This window comes from Aythya marila (assembly GCF_965140915.1).
Source record: "Aythya marila genome assembly, chromosome: 1".
NCBI classification, from domain to species: domain Eukaryota; kingdom Metazoa; phylum Chordata; class Aves; order Anseriformes; family Anatidae; genus Aythya; species Aythya marila.
Window position 1 is genome coordinate 89,648,522 of NC_139042.1, and position 23,460 is coordinate 89,671,981.

The following is a 23,460-nucleotide window of genomic DNA, read 5'->3' on the forward strand; positions in this document are numbered from 1 at the left end:
GGTCCCAATTTAACTGTTTGATGAGGGTTTCTTATTGGAGTTCAGTGTTTTCTTATTAATGAAATATATATTTCATTCTTAAGAGTACTTGAGATTCTCTTTCTTCAGAATCATTGTGTGAGACATTGTAAACTTCTTCCAAGACTCAGCAAACATCACAACAGGATAGCGAGATAGATGCAGGATAGACCTGTATAGGACTACTCTCTTTCATTACCTCTGTATTTTTTTTTCCACATGTTCTTAACTAGCGCTGTTAATGTTTTGGCAGATTTGAACAAATGCACGACATCTGACCACCTCTTCTATCAGATGTTTTCTTTATATATCTGACATAATACAGCAGCAATGTTTTTTCCGGCAGTAATGGATAAAGAGCTTTAATACTGATTTGGGGGAAAAAAAAAAAATGACCAATCAAGAATAATACAGGTTTATTCTTAACTTGGGGAAGGAGGTTCCAGTGAACCACTTCAGAGTAGAGTTATTCTGTTCTAAATGTAAAAGCTCACTAGGTTATCGGTCTCAATTTTAACTCTTATTTTTAAGTACTTTTAAGTACTCCAGTTCTCAGTCATTTATATAACAACTTCTGATCTGTTACAAAGTAGTGTGTATTTTTATGTTAATAAGTGATTTATTTTCTTCTGTCTTTTTCAGGAGTTGATAGATGATTTCATCTTTCCAGCATCCAATGTTTATTTACAATACATGAGAAATGGAGAATTGCCTGCTGAGCAGGCCATACCAGTCTGTAGTTCACCAGCTACTATTAATGCTGGCTTTGAGCTACTAGTTGCACTAGCAGTTGGATGTGTCCGAAATCTCAAACAGATAGTAGACACCTTGACTGAAATGTATTACATAGGTACAGCAATCACTAGTATGTAATATTTTAAACTATTTTCTATTTTTTATATATATAAAATGTATAAGTTTTATTTGTATTATCGACTGAACTAGATTTTTTTTATGTTGTGGTTTGTAGCTGCTTTTAATGTTGCAAAATCAGGCCATCAAAAGTTAGAAAAGTTTGTTAGTGTAACCTATATTTACTCTTCTTTATTCATTAATGTACTGACTGCATTACATGATTGTGTATCTGTTACAGCCCCTGTCTCTTAGGAAGAGACTCTTCCTACTCTGATCTCTGCCTATCCCCCTTTGTTCCTACCAGTTCCCAAGAACCTCATTCTGTCCGTCTGCTACATACGTCTAATTGTTTCAGGCTCTGCCTAACCAACCCCAGCACCTCATCAGATACTTTCCGCCTCGTTTTTATGCCAGTGTCTTGGTTGCTCACCTAATTTGTTATCTTTGTACACAGATATAGCTGCACTGTTCTGTTCTGCTTTTTAGTACCATACTAATTCCCTGCTTGTCATAGTCCTTTCTCTAAAATTTTTGTCTCATTTTTGGCTTTGCCTCAGCACAGCTCTACACTTAAAGAACTTTTTCCGTCTTAGTGGAGAAAGATAATAGCAAAAGTAGTATGTACAAAAATATAGGCAAGTTAGTGTTTTAAAAGCTTACAGTCATGAAAAATGGGTGAATTTTCACAGGGATAGCAAAAAGTTTGTGGTTAACACATTTTTTATCAGTAAAAAATATATGAAAGATTTTCTTAAACAAACAAACAAACAAGACAATATTTTGTGCAACCCTGTATAGGATAACTAAATTATTTTGGCTGTAATATTAACAGGGGAAAAACAGGCTGATATTTCACAGAATTTTAAAACTTGCAGAGTTTAGCAAAACTATAAGCAACGAGAAATAGCATCCCATAGTGGGAATTGTCCGCTGCCTCTCACAGTAGCATTGCTGCTTGCCAAGTTGGTGGTATCAGTGAGTCTCTTGAATAGTTAGTTGCCTGTGAAGTTTTTCAGTCTCTTGTTGTTTGGTTCCATTTCAAATGAACGAATGAAAAGGGCGGCTATATGTTTTTCCCCCCTTACCCTATCCATTTTTACTCACCTTTTTCTATTGGGAAACAGTGTATTCCTTATCACAGAACAGTTAGACAAAGAAATCTCTTACAAGTCATATAGATAACATTATTTAAAACTGTTTTCCATCCAAAAGCAAGGCATAAGTGAAATATTGTAACATTTAACAATATTATAGATATATGAAAGACCTGTAAGTTGGTTATATATTCTAGATTAATTTCTTTCTTCTAACAAGTCTGTAATGCTTCAACTAAGAAATTTGCTAATGTAGAGGGGAAGACTTATGTTTGGTACGTAGACTGTTTTTTTGCCTAGCCACTGTTTTAGTTGCAGAGCAGAAGAAAGTGGTGTAGCCTTAAGATTAAAGAGAGTTCTGTAATGTATGAAAAGTGTGTTAATTTTAGCAATTAATGTTCTAGTGAAATATTTGTTTTGTTAAATGGCAGCATGATTCAGACTAACAGTGATTTTTTGCAACTGTCCTCTGTACTGCAACTGATAGTCTAATATTTCTATAACAAAGTAATTTTTCTAATCGCGTTCTGCTATTTTTCCTTAGCTTGTGAAGCGCTTACGGAATGGGAATATCTACCACCTGTAGGGCCTCGACCACCAAAGGGATTTGTAGGATTAAAAAACGCTGGTGCCACTTGTTACATGAATTCTGTCATTCAGCAGCTGTACATGATTCCAGCCATCAGAAATGGGATTCTTGCAATTGAGGGCACAGGCAGTGATGTAGATGATGATATGTCTGGGGATGAAAAGCAGGACAATGAGGTAAATTTAATTACATACAACTTGCTAACATCTTTCATCAAAAATACTTTTTATTTTAAAAGCTTGTAATAAACCTAAGTGACTGCTTTCCTTTGCTAGCAGTGGGGACAATAGCATGATATTTCTTATTTGAATAGGCTTGCTGTCAGAGAGACAGTTGAAGAGATCCAAGTAGCAAGGTTTGCAGAATTCCTTCTCATAGATGAGTACTTGAAAGCACCATACACTCTTTCTGTCACTAGTGCTTCACTAATGCATACAAACACATTGTTTACTTATTCGTGTGGGTATGTGAAACACTTTAGATGGTTAAAAAATAAAAAATAAAAAAGGGATATAACCAGCTATAAAATAGCTACATATCAAAGTTAATTGCACAGACTTTTTTTTCTGCTTTTCAGAGCAACGTTGACCCACGAGATGATGTGTTTGGCTATCCACATCAATATGAAGACAAACCAGCACTGAGTAAAACAGAAGATAGAAAAGAGTATAATATTGGAGTTCTGAGGCATCTCCAAGTAATTTTTGGACACCTAGCAGCTTCCAGGCTACAGTACTATGTACCAAGAGGGTTTTGGAAACAATTTAGGTAAATAGAAAATTCATTATTGATGTCTGTTTGCTGGAACACTGAAAGAACACAAAACAAATTGTAGTAGAAGAAATGTTAACAGTGTAAATTAGTAGAATTTCTGCAACTTTGTATCTGTTACCCTACCTTTTCACTATTCTGTAGAAGTCTGTTAAAAAGCCAAAATTTACAGCAAGGTAATTTTAATTCTATCAGTTCTTGAGCTTGATATTTAATCTTTAAGTATGAAGTTTGTACACAAAAGCTGTTTTCTGCTTGGCAGTGAATGAGTGTCAGGAACAGAGTGACAGTTGATAATACTACCTCACAAACCAGTAGTTTTACTCAGTCAGGAGGAAGGATTAGTAGCTTAAGTGATTCTTTGTAAATAAATTGTTGAGGAACAGAATAAAAAGTGACAAGAATATGCTTTTGCTTTCAGACTTTGGGGTGAACCTGTAAATCTGCGTGAACAACATGATGCTTTAGAATTTTTTAATTCCTTGGTGGACAGTTTAGATGAAGCTTTAAAAGCTTTGGGCCATCCAGCAATGTTAAGTAAAGTTTTAGGAGGGTCCTTCGCCGATCAGAAGATTTGTCAAGGATGCCCACATCGGTAAGTGTTTTCGGATTCCTTCTTATAGAAAAATAACTTATGTTTTTATATGAAAACTATAATGAAGATGCTGTAAAGCAGACAACCTTATAAAAGCGAGTGGAGAATCAAGATGTTTGTTTTTTTCTAAAGCTCCTAGAAATTACCTTGTTTTTCCACAGCCTTAAAATTGGTCTTGAAATGATTTGAAATACTGAATTATTACTGCTTCTACTTAACCAGTTTGTATGTGAAGCGTTGTGTATTGATTAGGGGAAGAAAAGATACAGCTTTTTCATATTAAAAGTGAAAACACCTCAGGGACCAAATGCAATGTATAAAATTCTGTGACATGGCCAGCAGCTGTTGCTCTTTTCTATCTTCTGTAGTGTGCAGATAGAGCTGACCCAAGTATGAATGTTTTTTTCCAATGAGTAAACTGCATTTGTACTGTGTGTAAGCTTTAGTTAAGCAGAGTGATGTTTCCCTTCTGATTGCTGTTGCATTTTTTTTAATAAGAGTTGAATACAGAATACTGGAATTTCAGCTTCGTGTAGAGCATGTATTAAAAACACGGAGCAGACTGAATATCTCTAGCTTGCTGTCTTGTTGATGATGGTGATCAATGACAAACGATCAGGCATTGTAGGTATTGTAATGTTTTACTCTAGACGTTTTCTTCTGTATCCTCCAGAGATAGATGATCAGAATCATATGCAAAATTCAAGACAGTCTGATGGATTTGTTGTTTCAACAGTTGGCTTCTTTATTATTGAGTTAAATTTGGCATTGCTAACAATTGGCCTTCTTACTGTTCAGTACCTTTTTCAGATCATTTGTGACTTTTACACAAGATAAATCTCTATATGCATTACTATTGCAAATTCTCTTCATTGTGAAAATTGACCATTTAGCCTTGTCCTTCAATTAGCAAATAAAAAACAGGGAAGAACACTGATACAAACTGATTTTGTTGTGATAATCTTTCAACTTCAGTTGAGTTTGTGTGTGAATTAAAAGAACTTCTAAATGGAATTGTGAAAGTTTCATGGTTTAAAATATATGACTAGAAATAAGTTGAATATTGTGAGATAAAAATGAAAATGTGGATTTCATTTTATGTGTAATGACTAATAAATAGAAGATAAAGATGTGAAGCAGCCTGAGTTACCATTCGTTCCTGATGTTATGTACTATCTCTGTTATGTACTACCTTTCTTTTTGGAACTCTACTAAATTTGCACAACTGTACTTCTTAATAAAAATGTAGCCTGATTGTAGTTTTGGAAGGAGAAAACTGATGATTAGTTTAACTAGTAGAGTATGGCAGATTAACAGGTTTTCTTTTTTTATTGTGAGTTATTTAACAGTGAATGAATATTATTGTTTTGTTCGGTCGAAGTGTTTTTAAATATTAATTTGTTCACTGTTATAAAAACTTTTGTATGCTTGATTGTTTGTCAAAGAAACAGGCCCTGTGGAGTTATGTTTGAATAGACGTGACCTTTTTAATTTTTCATTGCTTGTTTCTCTGTTTAAAAAACAAACAAATCCATGCTTGTCCAAGATGCCTTAACTGGTTGTCTCTCAGGCATTTCTGGTTCATTGGTTTTGAGTTTGTTAAAAGGTTGTATCAGAACACAGCAAAAAGTTAGACATAAGTATTCAAAGTGGTGTTTATGAAGACAGCTATTTAGTTTTGTTCAGTTAGAAAAATTAAAAGGCATGTTTAAAATTTTTTTCAAACTGTTGTGTTCAGGTATGATACGATGTTTGTGCTTATTAGTGTAATTCCTGCCAGCAAAGTTCAGCAATTGAAACAAGTATTGCTAGATTTGTATTATAGTACTCTACTTTGCTCTCTGTACTTCTCTTCTACTGGCTCAAGGATGCTGAGAGTCTGTCATGATACTTCAGCTGCTTTAAAAACAAGATGTGCTACAAGATTCAACTTCCACAATCTTTTCGTCAAACTTAGAGACGAGCAAGCAATTGCAGTCTTCATATAGTAGCTACTGTTAGTGCAGATGGAAAAATACAATGTGCAGATACAATAATGTAATTGTAGGAAGACTGCAATTAAAAAAGAGTTCGGGTCTTTTTTACTGTTTAACTCCTTTTGCCAGAGGTTGACATCAAATGCTGAATAACCTATTTGCAGTAGGGTACTATGTAGCAGCATCAACGTAAGTTAAATATGTTTTCTCTTATTGAGAATATGCCTTATTAATAAGTTGAATATGGATCTGAATATGAATAAGTTGAATATGCCTTTCTCTTATATTTGCCTATTCATTGGTAGGTATGAATGTGAGGAATCCTTCACAACTCTGAATGTAGATATAAGAAATCACCAAAACCTTCTTGATTCTTTGGAACAGTATGTCAAAGGAGATTTACTGGAAGGTGCAAATGCATATCATTGTGAAAAATGCAACAAAAAGGTAATGATTCCTTATATATTAAACTTGTATACAAATGTATGGCTACAGCTGTACTAGGTTCAGTCATGGTTTGTGTTTAGGAAAAAGTTACCAAATTTAGTTGTTGATAAAAGCATATGGATGGGAACTAAAGAGCTGATAACTGCCAATGTTTTGTGTTTTTTTTTTTTAGGTTGATACAGTCAAACGCTTGTTGATTAAGAAGTTGCCTCCTGTTCTTGCGATCCAGTTGAAACGATTTGATTATGACTGGGAAAGGGAATGTGCAATCAAGTTCAACGACTATTTTGAATTTCCAAGAGAGCTGGACATGGAGCCTTACACAGTGGCAGGTGTAGCTAAATTGGAAGGGGATGATGTAAATCCTGAAAATCAAATAATACAAAACGAACAGTCAGAAAATGAACACTGTGGGAGCACAAAATACAGGCTTGTTGGTGTACTTGTACACAGTGGCCAGGCCAGTGGTGGACATTATTATTCTTACATTATCCAGAGGAATGGTGGAGATGGTGAGAAAAATCGGTGGTACAAATTTGATGATGGAGATGTGACAGAGTGTAAAATGGATGATGATGAAGAAATGAAAAATCAGTGTTTTGGTGGAGAATACATGGGAGAAGTATTTGATCACATGATGAAGCGTATGTCCTACCGACGCCAGAAGAGGTGGTGGAATGCTTATATCCTTTTTTATGAACGTATGGACACGATAGACAAAGACAATGAACTAATAAAATACATTTCGGAACTTGCTATCACCACTAAACCCCATCAGATTAAAATGCCATCAGCCATTGAACGAAGTGTCCGGAAGCAGAACGTGCAGTTCATGCACAATCGTATGCAGTACAGCCTAGAATATTTCCAGTTCATAAAGAAGTTGCTCACGTGTAACAGTGTCTACTTAAATCCTCCTCCAGGTTAGTACTTGAGTGCCATACTTACGGGTTAATTTCTTGCAAGGAGAGCTTTGATTACGTTGTCAAGAATTTGTCTAGCCAATGAAAATTTTACACATTCTGCTTTGAATACCTTCTGGATTTCTGCAATTAGACATCTGTTGCCGAGTTGGTCATCAGTGATAGCACGTGGGAATATTGAGCAAAAAATACTTCAATAACCTGGCAACCATTGGTCAGTTTATGTACTAAGTTACATTAAAATACTTAAGTTTTTGAGGGGTTCTGCTGAAGACAGTTCTTACAGGTGAGATGCTGAAAGATTTCTAAACATCAATAACATGTAACAGAAGGTTTACGTATGCCTGTCTTAAAGCTTACGTTTTCAAATGACACCTTATAGAAGCTAAGGCAGTTTTGATGTTTCCTATTAAAATTTGAACACCCGTGCCAGACAAAATGTTAATCTGGAATCTGTTAAATTATTAAAACTAAATCACTTTTACTTTGTCTACATGTGAGCATTTTGTTTTTTCTTTAGGACAAGATCATCTGTTGCCTGAAGCAGAAGAAATAACTATGATTAGTATTCAGCTTGCTGCTAGATTTCTCTTCACCACAGGATTTCATACAAAGAAAATAGTCCGTGGCCCTGCTAGTGATTGGTATCTTATCTTTTTAACAACAATTACAGTTTCGGAAGTTCAGTGTCGGTTAAAAGATCCTAGTTGTATACACATGACAACAGAAGGTGTTAGTGGTCCGTCCTGTCTTCCACCCCTCCCCCAAATCTGTGGCCAAGCTGCACATGAAAAAGGGGGAAAGTACTGGGAAGAAAATGAGCCTTAAAATAAGCTGCTGAGCTGAACAGCATTTTTTTTTTAATAGAGCTTAAATCTGCTTTTTCGTCTGTGACAATAGAGTCTGCATTTTTAGAGCAAAATAATAGGTTGTGTATTTTGACTTCAATTCAGAATGGTTTGTTCATAGTTCAGTTAGTTTTAAACAAAGCTCTTTTCAACCCGAAGTTATGCAGCTAATATTTGTGTCCTGTTTCTGAAAGTCTGTTACTTTCATACTCTGCTAAAAGAGTCTAAAGTTTCAGAGTGCTTATAGATACTGCTAAGGGGCCTGTGATTCAAATCTGTGTGGGGTATAACAAACTGCAATAGCCTTACAGCACCACAGCATTTTCACCACTGTCGTTCGTTAAACTGTTACTGGGTTCAGTAGAGAAGAGAGCAGGTTACTTCTGACAGAGCTAGGGAGAAAATCTAGTATTCATGATCAATAGTTTCCCAGAAACAAGTAAGTAGTTCTGTAATACATGGCAAATGTGTGCCTCACTTTCTTCTCCAACATTCTCCAACAGCAACCTTCAGAGCAGTTGTTACCCCTGTTATTTTAAGAGATCAAGAGGTGTTCATATATTTCTGCAGAGGACAGAAGTCACACAAGACCTCTCCAAGACAGATATTTTACTCTTCTTTTTTTAATGATCTGTAAAAGAATATAAATTCCTGATAGGAATAATATGCTTGGTTGCAGGTCTTATACACAGCTTGTAAAGTCCACCTCAAGCATTCTCTGTCATTTACTCCTCCCCCATTTCCAATACAGAGGGAATGAGGACTGCCTGTTTACAGCTGTGTTGAGTAGTGGTTTGGAGGTTAAGGAACATAATCCTTTGTTCATTCTTATGGATGGTAGAAGTGAAATGCTACACTTTAATACCTTTTTTATTGATTTTTTTTTGTATGTGTGTGACTGTAAAAAAAAAATATATATATTGCTATAAGAGCTACAGTTTATCTGATTGTAAACATTTTGTGAGCAAAAATGTTTGGAGGTCACCTTTAATGTGTATTTTCAAGTTCTGCAAAAAGAATACATCTTTCAATTTATTAGTGTCGCAATCATTAAGTTGTATCGTTTATTTTCAGGTATGATGCATTATGCATCCTTCTCCGTCACAGCAAGAATGTACGCTTTTGGTTTGCACATAATGTCCTTTTTAATGTTTCAAACCGCTTCTCTGAGTATCTCCTGGAATGCCCTAGTGCTGAAGTTAGGGGTGCGTTTGCAAAACTTATAGTATTTATTGCACATTTTTCGTTGCAAGATGGACCATGTCCTTCACCTTTTGCCTCTCCTGGACCTTCCAGTCAGGTATTTAATTTTCTAATGAAAAGCTTCTGAAACTTGTTCTTATTTCTTCATTATAAGTGTTTAATATAAGCTAATTCTGGAATAGATGCATTAGTGTTTACAGGAAAACTGTTCTACGTACCGTTAGGCAACTCGACCAGTTCATGAGAGGTGCTGTCAGGGGGGTTCAGTTTCACCTCGTTTGTAAATCTCTGTCAGGACTAAGTAGCAAGAACTTTGAGTTTAGTTGGAAGTATGAAACTACAAAATAAAAGGAATGGCTTGTAGCTAGGTAATGAAAAGGAAAGTGAACCCTTGTTTTCCATTTAGAATTTTAAAAAGTAGGAGTTACCTAGAGTACTTTCCTTGCATTCTGCAACACTGAAATAATCAAAAGTTTTAACTTTGCATAGGAGTAGAAAGTGAATTGCCTAGTCTTATATGCCCAGAACTGCCAAACAAAACACAAAAAAGCCGAAATCTTAATGTTGTAGTTGGCATAACAATGTTTTTGTTTGCACTGTATTGAAATCGAACTGTATTAAAATCTAAGGGAAAAAAACAACTTTTATGAACCTTTGCTATGTCAAATTTTTAAGGTTTTTAATGTCTACAGTAAGACAATTATTTCATTTGTATTATTCCATTTTTTTTTCAGAGTATTTTCACTACTGAATCCAACAAAAGAGTTAGTTTTATGTTAAGGTTACATATATTTTGATAGTGGGTTGTTTGGGATTTTTTGTTTTGTTCTGCAGAAGGCATTTGAGATAAACCTGTAGGTGTGATTTGGTTGTTTATTTTATTCTGTGAAGTTCACAGTGGAACTGCATGTGCTTTTTACAGTTAAAAACTTACATACTTGTATAATTCCTCAGACTTGTATGATACTTAGTGATGCAAGTCTTATTCATTGTATATCTACCTTACTAGTATATTAGCGTATTGCTGTGCTCAGGACTTTTTGTGTGAGGTTCAGAAGACAAGCTGCTAGTGTTTTAAGTCCCTTCTGTTTGGCAGCAGAAAGCAAGAATTAAAAGTATAAACTAAACAAAGATTTTACAGGTTCTGCTGCTAATAATCAAACTTTTTTTTTATAGGCTTATGATAACTTAAGTTTAAGTGATCACTTACTGAGAGCGGTACTAAATCTTCTTAGAAGGGAAGTATCTGAACATGGACGTCACTTGCAGCAGTATTTCAATCTGTTTGTGATGTATGCCAATCTAGGTAAGCAAATCACACACACTTTTTCTGATGTGCTGTAGTAAACTGTTTTTTATTAACTTTTCGGTTTCCCAGGTAATTGCATGAGGATCCAGTTTCTCAGCTTTGGGTAGATTGTTATCATGAGGTGTCTCATAAATTCTCTGTAGAGAATCTGTGCTCTTCCAGTTTAGGATTTGGAGCTTTTGTCTTCCTGCCAGCTTTGGAAGACTAACACAAGAAGCCTGGGGCTATGTGAGCGTGTCCTTCCAAAGACTGTGGGGGTGAAAATATGTGGCAAGAAAGATTATGCTTCATTCAGGTTTCTTTGCAGGGAGGTCACAAGATCCAAGAAGCATGTGGGACTGTCTTAACTTTTGAAACTGAAGAAGTTGAGAGAGGTGAAAGTTCAGGAAAGAGAGGGATGATTTTTCCATAAAGAAAATGGAGTAGTGCAGATAGTCATGCTTTATCTATGTGCTCCAGTTGTGCCCCATTGATACTAATTTCTTTAGTTAACCAAGAAACTTGACAGCTACAAATGCAAAACTCTAGCTCTGCAACTGTCTTCCCTTTAAAACCTCTTCATGGGACTGAGGAAATAGCTTAATCTGTGCTTGTTCTTAGACATCGCTTGCCAGAATGCTTTCAACATAGACATCATATGAGGTAAAAGAATGCAAAAATCAGGAAATTCCACTCTGAGTTTATCAAGTATTGCAGTTCATCCAAAATAAACACAAGCAAGAAAAGCCAGTGTTTTTGCAACATAGGAAGGCTTAAGTAAAGTTTTCCCAGGCTTGGGAAAGTGTTTCTGTTCTTAAATGCTAGTATCCTACATTTTCTAATGAAAGCTTAAATTAGAAATTGAGTATGATTGCATATTAATATATGTTTGATAAGCATATTTGAATGCAAGGCTAGTAGGACGACCTGTATTTGCAGATGCTACATTGAAGACCCATTACAAACAAGGTGAAATACAACTGACATGAGATGATTATCAATTTTGTAGTGATGAATGTGAAATACTGGCTGTGACCCTTACAGCATCAGTCATTTCTGCTGTGGGTCTTAATTATATCCAGCACTACAGAAAAAGTAGTAGGCATGGATTTAGAAGTACAAAAAACTTGTAATAAATTCTGGATTGTGTAGGTTCTTTGCGTATAAAGTCACTATCCCATATGCTAAGAATAGGATGAAATAATATCCAAAGTAATTATTCAAAACAAAGATAATTTTTGCTTTTAAACTGAGATCGGTGTTACTCACATTCAAATGAATGGCTGTATCATTTTCATATAGCATTACCAGCACACTGAAAAATAATGCTAACCTGTTTCTCAGGTGAGTTAAAACATTGCTGCTTTATGTATTTGTTCTCAGGAAGAGCAATTAAGAGGATTAAAATGTTAGTCAAATGAATTAAGGATTGTTTCTGCACTCCAAGATGGGTGAGGGTAGCCACGGGTTCAGACCTAGTGAATTGTCACCAACCTCTACATTTTACTCTTCCAAGTTATGAGGGTCTTCTATCAGGGGCTGTTTTTCTTTCTCATGTGATAAGTCACAAAGCGTCTTTCTCTACAGCAAGTTCTACCCAAGATATGGTATTATTTATAGTGATAGTCTAATAGACCCTCCCTCTTACTCTGACACAAGATATTCTCATCCTTTTGTGTCAAGTAGCATGAAGTGAGAAAATCTGTTCCCCTGGAAAGCCTACAAAATTTTGTAATACGTATTGAACAGCTCTGCCATTGCTGGTTATCACCTCATGCAGGCTATAAATCTGAGGTTGTGTTGGATTCCTTTGTGGCTGAAGTGTTAAGTAAGTGTATCAATCCAAACGGTTATTTCAGTATTCCCACATAGGATTGCCACAAACATACGCACAGAGTTTTGGAAGTTCTTTAAAATTGTCTACCCGCACAAAAGGAATTTAATATTTTAAGATAACCCTAGGTAATCGTGTTAATTTAATTTCATCTATAATGTACAATATTTTGATGTAGTTTGTCTATCAAAGCATTCTCAGTCAAGCAGTGTTCCATCATTACCCCCAGAATGGACTTACTGTCACTATAGAATAAAAAGAGATGCCATTCTGCTGTAACTTTTTTCTGAGTTTTCCATGTCATTCAGCGCATTTTGTGTTATTTGGTGTGTTTGAAGGCTCTGACTAGGAAAGCACTCAGAATGCAGATGAAAAAGCATAACCTGATTTTATTTCTGGGGCTGGTTGTTATCCTAATCTACTCTGCAAAGACAAACAAAGAAATACTAAACAGTTGTGCTTGTCTTACTACTGTTAACTGAAAGCATCTGTGTGGATGTGGAGTGCTCATTCAGCAAAATATACAATCCATTCTGCCTGCAACACCCCAAGTTGTGTGAGAGAGTTCCATTCGTAACTACAAAACGATCTAATATAACCAAAAAATACTGTAAAACAGCTCTAATAACATGGTATCTGGATTCCTTCATCCTATTAGAACGATGGTAGGTAAGGCTCGGTTGTATTTCAGATTAAGAAAAAACTTTGCAAATGTATGAGAAAGCATGACTTTTAACCAAACTGAGAAATAGAATATAAGATTGAAAGGGGCATATCTTGTTTAATGGTAAGTATGTGCAAGGTACTTTTGCAGTGACACCAACTGATTGATTGAATTAGTTGAATTGTTGGTTGGCTTGGCAGGTTTTTTCATTTTGTTTTTTCTCTCCTTGAATTGATTTTTGTCGCTCTTATTTACACTTACCACAAAGTATGCCACAGTTGGAAGTGTCTTAAATTTGTAACTGATGTATCTAGCTTGTGATGGACAAATCATGGAATATAATATGGAGGGTGTTCATCCTCTTCTGAACCCCACTATAAACACTTATTTTAAAAAATGACTATTTTTTGTCCCAAAAGACTTCTCTGAAACTTTGCTATTAACACAAATGCTAGTTACTGAAGCGTTAATGAACGCTATTAAGAAATTGTAGTCATCTACTGCTCTTCTTCATTGTGATTTTTTTCATCTGAACATAATTTCTTGTGCGTCTTACGGATTTTCTTTTTTTCAGAAAGCATAATGATGATAATAAAAAACAGCAACTGCGAAGTTATCAATTGTGTAGTTATTTTTCTGAAAAAATACATTGTCGGTGCTAAAAATAGGATTTTTTCTTAATTTTTTTTTTTTTCCCCTGTAAAGGTGTAGCAGAGAAGACACAACTTCTGAAACTAAATGTTCCTGCAACCTTCATGCTTGTGGCTCTGGATGAAGGTCCAGGCCCTCCAATTAAATACCAGTATGCTGAACTGGGGAAGCTATACACTGTTGTGTCACAACTGATCCGTTGTTGCAATGTGTCATCGCGGATGCAGTCTTCTATCAATGGTATGGTAAATTTTCCACTTTCCCGAACTATTAATTGAGTATATCAATAAATGTCTTTTGTACATATTTTGTTGACTGTGTATGAAATGGATCAGCTGGAAAAATATTTGACTTCTGTGTATAGCAATCCCTTTGTTTAAAGGCAGAAATGTTTGTTTTAGACAAAACTGATTTTATATGCTGACAAACTGAAAAACAGATGAAACAAACCTTGGCTTACTACTTCAAGATATGGGAAAACATCTAAATAGTGAAGTAGTTTTTTGCTGATGCAAGATATTAATGATTTAGTTTAATAGTTTAAACTCATTGCAAAGACTTGCAAAAGGTATTTTGATTCTGAGTAGAAAATAATAAATGACTTTCATGTTACCAGGAAAAAGTAATCTGTACAGGAAAAAATTGTACCATGTTCTGAAGTACCTAATAGCGGTTATTGGTAAAGAGATAATGCTTTGGATAGCTCTTGAAAATATCTACTTGGTGCTCATTTGCAGAAAGACAAACGGAAGCCACCACTTTCATTTATAATAGATGAAGAATCAGTTAGAAATTAATCTACCACAGTATAAATCATTAATATCCCCACTAGTTGAAGAGAATACACAGTTACTTTTGAGAAATGGTGACAGAATATTCGGCTATGTGAATTTTATAGCCTGTATATGTACGTGTTCTATATTAAGCATAGTTTAGAAAACCTAATTAGGAGCCTGTAGAGAAGCTATTTAACAGTAAAGTCATTACAGCTCAATGTGTCAGGCTGTAAAGTCAATAGGCTAGAATGTGCTACAGTAAGATTAATGAACTGAAAAATTTACTGTGCTATAATAAGCTGCAGAATCATTTGGTGACTTTGATTTGGTTTTGTTTCCAGTGTATTATTTGAGGATAAGACAAAAAGATACTCTACCTGTGAAAATAAGTCATATATTCACTGTATTCTTAATGTTCTACTTAAAAAATAAATAAAAAAAAAAGTTGTGTATGAACATTACTATGCTTATTATTACTGTTTTCAGAGTAAATTTATGCTTTAGCATTGTAAGATGGGAAAGTTCTTCCTTGGACTTCTAAGCATCCTCCTATAATAATTGTAAACACAACACTATTAAATCAAGAAACATTAGGAGCAAATCAACAGTCTCTCTACACAAAATAAAGCTTACTAAATAAGCTATATTAATTTTGATTCTTTCATTAGTCCTCTTAATCTACACTACTCAAACTGGAGTGTTATATTATAGACATTCCCATTGCCTGGTGAAATAAGTAGATGTAATGTGTCTTAAATTTTGATAGGCTTGGGCTGTGTTACACAAGGTTAGAAGCAGATTCTGGAGATAAGAGGATTCTACCATCGAGGAAACTCCCAATAATTCCTCCTGTTGCATATGAATGTGTTTCCAGCTGTTCTGCACTGATTGTCACTGCATAATCTTTTCTGCGAGGGAGTAGTAGTTTTCTTGGGCAGCACAAGTTGAGCTGCACAGTCAGAAAATTGAGTTATTTCATACCATAGTATTTTTCAAAGCAAACTGACTGCTAAGTGTATTTTTCCTGTATTATATTGATTAGTTACAATAACTTATATTTTGTTGTCTCTGCACATTGAAAGTGTTCTGGTACCTTTTCATCTGGAATAACTGCTTGTTCCAGGTAATCCTCCGCTTGCCAACCCTTACGGTGATCCTAATTTATCTCAACCTATAATGGCACTTCAGCAGAACGTAGCAGACATTTTGTTTGTGAGAACCAGTTATGTGAAGAAAATCATTGAAGATTGCAGCAATTCTGAAGAGACCATCAAGTTGCTTCGTTTCTGCTGTTGGGAGAATCCTCAGTTCTCTTCCACTGTCCTCAGTGAACTTCTCTGGCAGGTAAAAATAAATGTTAGAAGGAAGATGGGCATATGAATGTGTATGATGCAAGATCTGTATGTATAGGAATGTAATACAATTAAATACTGAGTTCCATAGGGTAGTATCTTCTGTCACTATTTTTTACTCTTGGGTATACACCATAATGGAGTATTAAAATAAATCCTTTTATACATTTAGGAAAGCAATTAACCATTTTTGAGTTAGGAACACAGTGTTAAGTCCCTCAGGGCTACATATTAGTTCCTCAGGGATCTGCATTAGGACTGGTGCTGTTTAATATTTTGGTACTGCTTAGTGTTTTCATTTGTGATGTGGACAGTGAGATTGAGTGCACCCACAGCAAGTTTGTGGATGACACCAAGCTGAGTGGTGCAGTTGGCACTTCAGAGGGGAAAGGATGTCAGAGGGATCTGGACAGGCTTGAGAGGTGGGCGTATGTGAACCTCATGAAGTTCAGCAAAGCCATGTTCAAGGTCCTGGGTCAGGACAATCCCAAACATCAGTACAGGCTGGGAGAAGAATGGATTGAGAGCAGCTCTGTGGAGAAGCACTTTGCCGAGTACTGGTGGATAAAAAGCTCACCATGAGCCAGCAGTGCATGCCTGTAGCCCAGAAGGCCAACTGCATCCTGGGCTGCATCAAAAAGAACATGGCCAGCAGGTCAAGGGAAGGTGATGCTCCCCCTCTGCTCCACTCGTGAAACCCCTGCTGGAGTGCTGAATCTGGGTCTGAGTCTCCCAGTATAGGAGGGAGACATGGACCTGTTTGGAGCAGGTCCACAGAAATGATCAGAGGACTGGAGCACCTTTCTGTGAAGAGAAGCTGAGAGAGTTGGGGTTGTTCGGCTTAAGGAGAAGGCTCGGGGGAAGACCTTACAGCAGGCTTCCAGTACTTAAATGGTATCTGCAAGAATGATGGGGGAGGGACTTATTATCAGGGCCTGCAGTGTGCGGACATGGTGTAATGACTTTAAACTAGAAGAGGGGAGATTTGTGTTAGATACTAGAAAGAAATTCTTCACAGTAAGGATGGTGAGGTGCTGGAACAGGTCACCCAGAGCAGCTGTGTGGGTGCCCCATCCCTGGAAGTACTAAAGGCCAGGCTGAATGGGGCTTTGGGCAGCCTGGTCCGGTGGAAGGTGTCCCTGCCCATGGCAGGGGAGTTAGAACTAGATCATTTTAAAGATCCTTTCCAAATCAAACCATTCTGTGATTCTAAGTAAGTAGGCTGGGGTGGTCTCTGTATTGTAAGTACATTTAATTCGGCTTTTCTCTCGTTATCGATACAATGTCTTCTTTCAGTAGAATCAAAATTTAGCATCTTAAGATCTCCCTTGTATTTATTTTGAGTATGTATGTAAGAACCTTTTTTTTTTTTTTTTTTACAAGTCTGCAAAATACGTGTGGCTTCAGGCTCAGGAAAGAATCATTATTTGGGGCTGTTTTGTTTTTCCTTTGTAATCTCTGTAGGGTTAATCACACTCTTCCACTCCAAATAAGGTTTGTTTTTGACTTGTATCAGCTAGTCTTAAATCAGTGCATTTTTTCTATGTAAACAGAAAGTTTTCTGTGTCCTTCTGTTTGGCACTTGAAAAAAATCATAATAAAATCACTACTAATATTTTACTTAGCCATATATTTTGTGTTTTAGTATGGACTTGAACGTAGTGTCTAGAAGTAACAATATTAGTGGAAAGTACTGTTTTGTAATTTTGTGTTTCTAAAAGTATTTTTCAAGGTAGCTTCTCTGGCATCTCATGATTGGTCCAGATGCTTCAGATCAATTCTGTTAAAAACTAATGATAAAACACCTGTCCTTTACAAAATCTGCTATGTATTAAAGAAAAAAAAAACACCTACCAGCATTTAAACTAATAACAAAGTATGCATTGTATCTTGAAATATTCCTTAAGTAACAGTAAACTTCACATGAATTGTTCTTGTATTGACCATGTAATCTACACGCTTCAAAGAATGCTTTCTTGTGTTCTCTGCATTTTTACTTTTTAAGGTTGCATATTCATACACATATGAGCTTCGACCTTACTTGGATCTGCTTCTGCAAATCCTATTAATTGAGGATTCTTGGCAAACTCACAGGTTTGTAGTTACCTGTCTTTTTATGATTCATTATTATGTTTGATACAGACTGTTTTCCCAGTGTTTCTGTTGCTAATCCTTTTAAGAGGTTTGTTTTAAATTTATATAAATCAAAGTAGAGGGATAAAGCATTTTTTTTCCATTTTATCTCAAATATTGAGACAACTTGAATCTAGATTTTAACCTGTATCTTTCTTACTATTGAGAAATTTGCTACTCAGTCCTGTAAGTGCAAGGTTGTTCACACTCAGAAGACGCTTACTAATGTGCCAGTTAAGCTAAACACATTGGTATTTACTGTTAGTTGTTTAGATTGATCCGTGGAAACTTGTCGTCTAAGAGGGTTCAATGATGTTCTGGTCTTACTGCTAACAAGCACAACAATCACAGGAGTGATACTGAGACATGGATGAAGTGTGAACCTGGGAGAAAAGCAGATTTCATAGGCAAAGTATTTTCTACAGCCATATTTCAATAGAATTTTAACTAAAATATGAAGTATTCACCCAGTTTCAAACCTAGTTTTCGTATGTCTAGAGAATAAAGTTTTTGAAAACTTTGAAAAGTGGGATTACTACAAATAATGACTATCCAAGAGAATGCATGTAAGTCAGTTACTTAGAAGTTTTATACAGTAATAGTAGTAGTAGGTGAGGTAACACAAAGCAAAAGCTACTTGTCAATATTTTGAAATATCTCTGTTTCATAATTAGTGAACTTAGATAATACTGGAATTACTAAATTGTTTGCAACCATGTCCCCTATGGCATTTAAAATATTTTAAGTAAGAACACACTTCAAAAAACGACAGTAACAGCAAGGGTATTGGAGTGAACTCATATATACTTGTAGAAGTAGACTACCCTCTTAGGACTATACTCAATTCATTAGTTGCCTAGCCTTGCTTCAAAAACTATTCAGAGAGAAGATGGGGATCTGGCTTAGCACACTCCAAAACCTCAAGACTAGGCTGGAGAGACTTTTTAAATTTTCTTTGTAGGAATTACTGCTTAGGTAAGGGATGAGAATACCTTTTATAAGAGGACTTTTCAAGCTTGCATGTATATGTATAAGTAATGCATATGTACTATAGTTTGTTTTCTTCCTGCTAAGCAAATACTTCCATGAGAAGTCCTAAGTCTTCTTATATTTTAAGAGGTGTGAAGTAAAAAAAATATATATATTCTAGGGTAGAAATGCAGGTGAGAAGTGTTTGTTTAGGATAGTGCTATGTTAGAAATAATGGAGTATGGAGGAGGTTTAATGTTGCAGTATGACTTGCTGTACTTGAAGATGTACGTCACTGTTATTCTTGAGACTGCAATCTGTAATATAGTGTTCATTGAAATTGTGCTAGGCCTCAGCAGAGGAGTATAAAGTTGCCAACTGCAGTCACCCTCTGATTTTTTGCTGCCACTTCTGGCAGTAGCTTGGAGCGTTGGTCTCTGTCCTGTTCTTAGTTTTGCTCTGATAATCATAGTTTAATAAATAGTGTAACTACTCCATAGTTAAATAGTGTGACTGTCCATAGCAAATAGTAATCTCTTCCAACTTACAGAAAAATAAGAATCATCTGGTCTTAAACAGCGCACATCCTGTAGTTGCTCCATTACTGAGATGCCTGCTGCTGTTCTTTGGTATTAGAACCTCTCATAGATTTCTCTTGATTTGAGAAGTTAATGTTACAAGACACTCTCCTTGTCGCAACCTCTTTACAGGTAGTTGAAGAGAGCAATGAGGTCTCCCCTCGGTCTCTGTCAGACTAAACAACCCCAGTTTCCTCAGCTGCTCCTCATGAGTCTTGTTTTCTAGTCCCATCACCAGCTTCGTTGCTCTTCTCTGCACACAAGCAATGCAATCTCTTTCTCGTAGTGAGGCCTAGGATGTCTGCTACCTGGGGACTATTTGCTGATTATTGACAAAGATGAAACAAAAATAGGTCTGCTACTTTTCCTACAATGAATGCATCTCTTAGAGATGTTGACAGTGTAGGTTCTGTGTCTCCCTCCAATGGTTTTTCAAAGCCAAAAGCGTGTGAATTTGGAAACCCTGCAAGAAGTGAGGATGGTAATTAATTCCCCTACCCGTTGTTCAAGAGCAGAAGGCACTTCTACCAGAGTCAGAACATTTAGAATGAGTGATTGATCCCTTTTATAATTGCATGGTAAGTGAAGGCTGAATTCTAACTCCTGCTTTTTGTGTTTTTGTTGTTGTTGTTTGTTTGTTTGTCTTTTTTTGTAGGATTCACAATGCACTTAAGGGTATCCCAGATGACAGGGATGGGCTGTTTGACACCATTCAGCGCTCTAAGAACCATTATCAGAAAAGAGCTTACCAGTGTATAAAATGCATGGTAGCCCTCTTCAGCAACTGTCCTGTAGCCTACCAGATTCTTCAGGTAAAAACTTGTTCTGTCTGTTGCTGCTTTTTCTCCAGTTCTGTGTAAGAATGAAATAAAATTAATTCAATTTTCATTGACTTGATGAAATTTTGACTTGCAAGTGAAACTCATGCAGACCTTCTAATATCGTAAGGTCAGTATTTTGTACTGAGCAGTTTGATTAAACTTGCATTCATGTGATGCAGCTGCAAACTGCTCAGACTTCATTTCAAATTTGAAGTTTCTTTGTGCAAAAAAGAGTATTTGAGGGAGTCTTATAAGCAGTATATTGGTGGTCTAGTGATGTCGGTGGTCTGTTCTCTTGAGCTGATATATAGAAAGAGAAATATTTTGAAATAAAATAATTCTGAAGTATTAACTTTTCATCTGCAGAGCAATGGGGATTTGAAGAGAAAGTGGACCTGGGCAGTAGAATGGCTTGGAGATGAGCTTGAGCGTAGACCATACACTGGCAATCCCCAATACACCTATAATAATTGGTCGCCACCAATACAAAGCAATGAAACATCAAACGGCTACTTCCTAGAGAGATCACACAGTGCTAGAATGACTCTTGCAAAAGCTTGTGAACTCTGCCCAGAGGAGGTAAAGAACTAATTTGACATCTGTTAAAAACTTTGAGTAAAATATTTCTGTAAATAAATGATCAAAAAGGAGTTACACTTTTGTTGGCTTTAGTTACATACTCCTGTGTTGTTTTTTTTTTTTTTTTACTTCTTGTACTGTTTTTATGCACATCTGTCATGTAAAGAATTAGCAATCTAGAATTTAAATTGACCATTTAAAGTAGATTATGAATGAATACAAAGTCTATTTTTTTCCAATAATATGTTAATAGTGGGAATTTTTATACAACTAAGTATTATATGTAATAAATACAGTTTTTATACAATACAACAGGACTTGATGCTCTTAAAGGTCTTTTCCAACCTAAATGATTCTGTGATTCTGTAAGTTATTGGTGACACTGGGGACAGGGGGCATGTCTTTTCTTTGAGCGTACCTGGAATGATCATTTGCACATAGGATTAGTTCTGGATAGAATAATCATAGTGCGTTTTACCTAAGTAGATGATATGTTTCTTTCAAACTTTAGGAACCAGATGATCCTGATGCCCCAGATGAACATGAGTCTTCTCCACCTGAAGATGCCCCGTTGTATCCCCATTCACCTGGTTCCCAGTATCAACAGGTAAAAGCTGGAGAGTTTGACCCTTTATTTAGAGTCCCAGGATAGCTTTTTTTAGTTGACATTCATGATAAGTCAGATTATAGGCATTTAGCCAGAAGCGTGGTACTATGAAATGTCACCTTTAGAGAAATAAAGATTCAGCTCCATTTTTCCAGGGATGGGTTTGTCATCAGTTTCATGTGAGAATTTTTGTGTTACCAGATCAGAGATTAATCATCCATAGAAACAGCAGGGGGACAGACATCATCCCAGGCTCATGCATACTAAATCTGATTCTGTCTTATTTTCATGTTGATATTTTGTGAGTTTTCTTTTTATTTATTTATTTATTTAAAATCAGGTCCCAACACCTAATTTTCAGTTTGAGTAATTGGAAGTCTTTCATAAAAAAAAAAAAAAGTGTTTTTGTGATGTGCAACTTGATATAAACACTTATCTCCAAATACTTACCAAGTACATAAAAAATCTAAATCTGTTTTAGGCTAAGTGGCTGCTTTGTCAATCTACCAGTGGAAAGCCAGATCTGAAAGAAATCTTAAAAAGATTTTTTTTAACTGATTTGACTCAATTAGTAAATCCCCTCCTTAGATGCCATTTTTTCTTTGTTCCAATTAATTTTATATATTCTGAATCTGCTAATTTAATTTCCTCTCCTGCCCAAACCTATCTTCCCTCCATCTTGCTTTCCTTACTTGGTGTTCTCAGCAGAGCAGTTGGTAAGTCATGCAGATTTTCCCACTCCTTTCTGAGCTCCTGAGTTCAGACACATACTGTAACCTCACCATTATCTGTGTGATGTGTTCACTTTCTTGCCATAGACAGCATTTCTCACTAACACGCACAATCCTCATGTTCCCAATTTCTCCACAGTTGTTTAAATTCTGTAAAGCTATAGGTACATATTTTCATTTGCCAGATGTGCGTATGACTTCTAAAATTGGGACAGAGCATCTGGAGAGAACAGCTGGTCTAGATTTCATTCAGTCCTGTAGCATTGAAGTTTGCCCTCTTAAAGATCCAAGTATGCTACACAGACACAGATATGTTTGTCTTAGGAAAAACATTCATGCAAGTTGAATGTGTGAGTCAGATGTGCACAGGTTAATGCCCAGACCACATAAGCAGCCTCTTCCAGCCTCCTCCTTTTCTGCTTTTGCTTTGCATGTAAATGTTTTTTACTCCAAAACTGAAATTACTATTTAACTAATCCTTGTATCTTTACAAGTTGAAAGCCTGTTTACGTTCTGTGTAAGTTAAAGGTAAGTGAAGGATGTGATTCAGAGGGATGAAGGAACTGATGTATGTCCGTACAGATACTACTACAGAAGTTCAGTGTGCTTGATAGTACGTCTCAGTAGTTTGAATATAGAGGTGAAAACCGAGTAACTGGTTAGGAAACAATCCGCAGGTTTAAAGTCTTTTTAAAATGTTTATGCTTTATTACAGAATAACCATGTGCATGGACAGCCATATACAGGCCCGGCAGCACATCATATGAACAACCCTCAGCGAACTGGCCAACGAGCACAAGAAAATTTTGAAGGCAGTGAAGAAGTTTCCCCGCCTCAGACAAAAGATTAGTGAAATGCACATAATCAATTAACTTGCTCCATCAAGACTGTGCACCCAGGCCTTACAGTCCAACCTTTCTCTGTGTCTGGCTAATATTTAAAACTAGAAAAACTATTCCTAATCAACATGGAGTGGAGAGTCTATTCACTGTCTTATCTGCAGAAAATTGCTGTCAATATATAACCCGCCTGCAGTGGAAAGTGTATAGTGTTTTGTAATAAATGGCCTGATGCTAATGTGTAAATGGCAAAGGTGTATATAGTATATTAATGTTTGACTGTTAATTCTTAAGCAAGAAACATTTTTTTTGTCTTGAT

The 23,460-nt window shown here is 36.0% G+C and overlaps 1 protein-coding gene across 2 annotated transcripts in view; it reads left to right on the plus strand.

The window, feature by feature from the left end:
- Positions 1-23,460, plus strand: part of USP9X (ubiquitin specific peptidase 9 X-linked) — a 99,852-nt gene extending 76,392 nt beyond the window's left edge. The window contains exons 30-45 of one of the 2 annotated variants that reach the window (XM_082778699.1): positions 661-868; positions 2,512-2,732; positions 3,134-3,324; positions 3,749-3,922; positions 6,204-6,345; positions 6,518-7,268; positions 7,789-7,912; positions 9,191-9,416; positions 10,496-10,625; positions 13,811-13,996; positions 15,656-15,876; positions 17,890-17,978; positions 20,220-20,376; positions 20,752-20,964; positions 21,476-21,571; positions 23,018-23,460. In XM_082778699.1, coding sequence (XP_082634825.1) covers positions 661-868; positions 2,512-2,732; positions 3,134-3,324; positions 3,749-3,922; positions 6,204-6,345; positions 6,518-7,268; positions 7,789-7,912; positions 9,191-9,416; positions 10,496-10,625; positions 13,811-13,996; positions 15,656-15,876; positions 17,890-17,978; positions 20,220-20,376; positions 20,752-20,964; positions 21,476-21,571; positions 23,018-23,152 — 3,264 coding nt within the window. In that variant the 3' untranslated portion in view covers positions 23,153-23,460. Of the gene's footprint in view, positions 1-660; positions 884-2,511; positions 2,733-3,133; positions 3,325-3,748; positions 3,923-6,203; positions 6,346-6,517; positions 7,269-7,788; positions 7,913-9,190; positions 9,417-10,495; positions 10,626-13,810; positions 13,997-15,655; positions 15,877-17,889; positions 17,979-20,219; positions 20,377-20,751; positions 20,965-21,475; positions 21,572-23,017 lie in introns of both variants that reach the window. The other variant, XM_082778698.1, reaches the window with a different exon arrangement.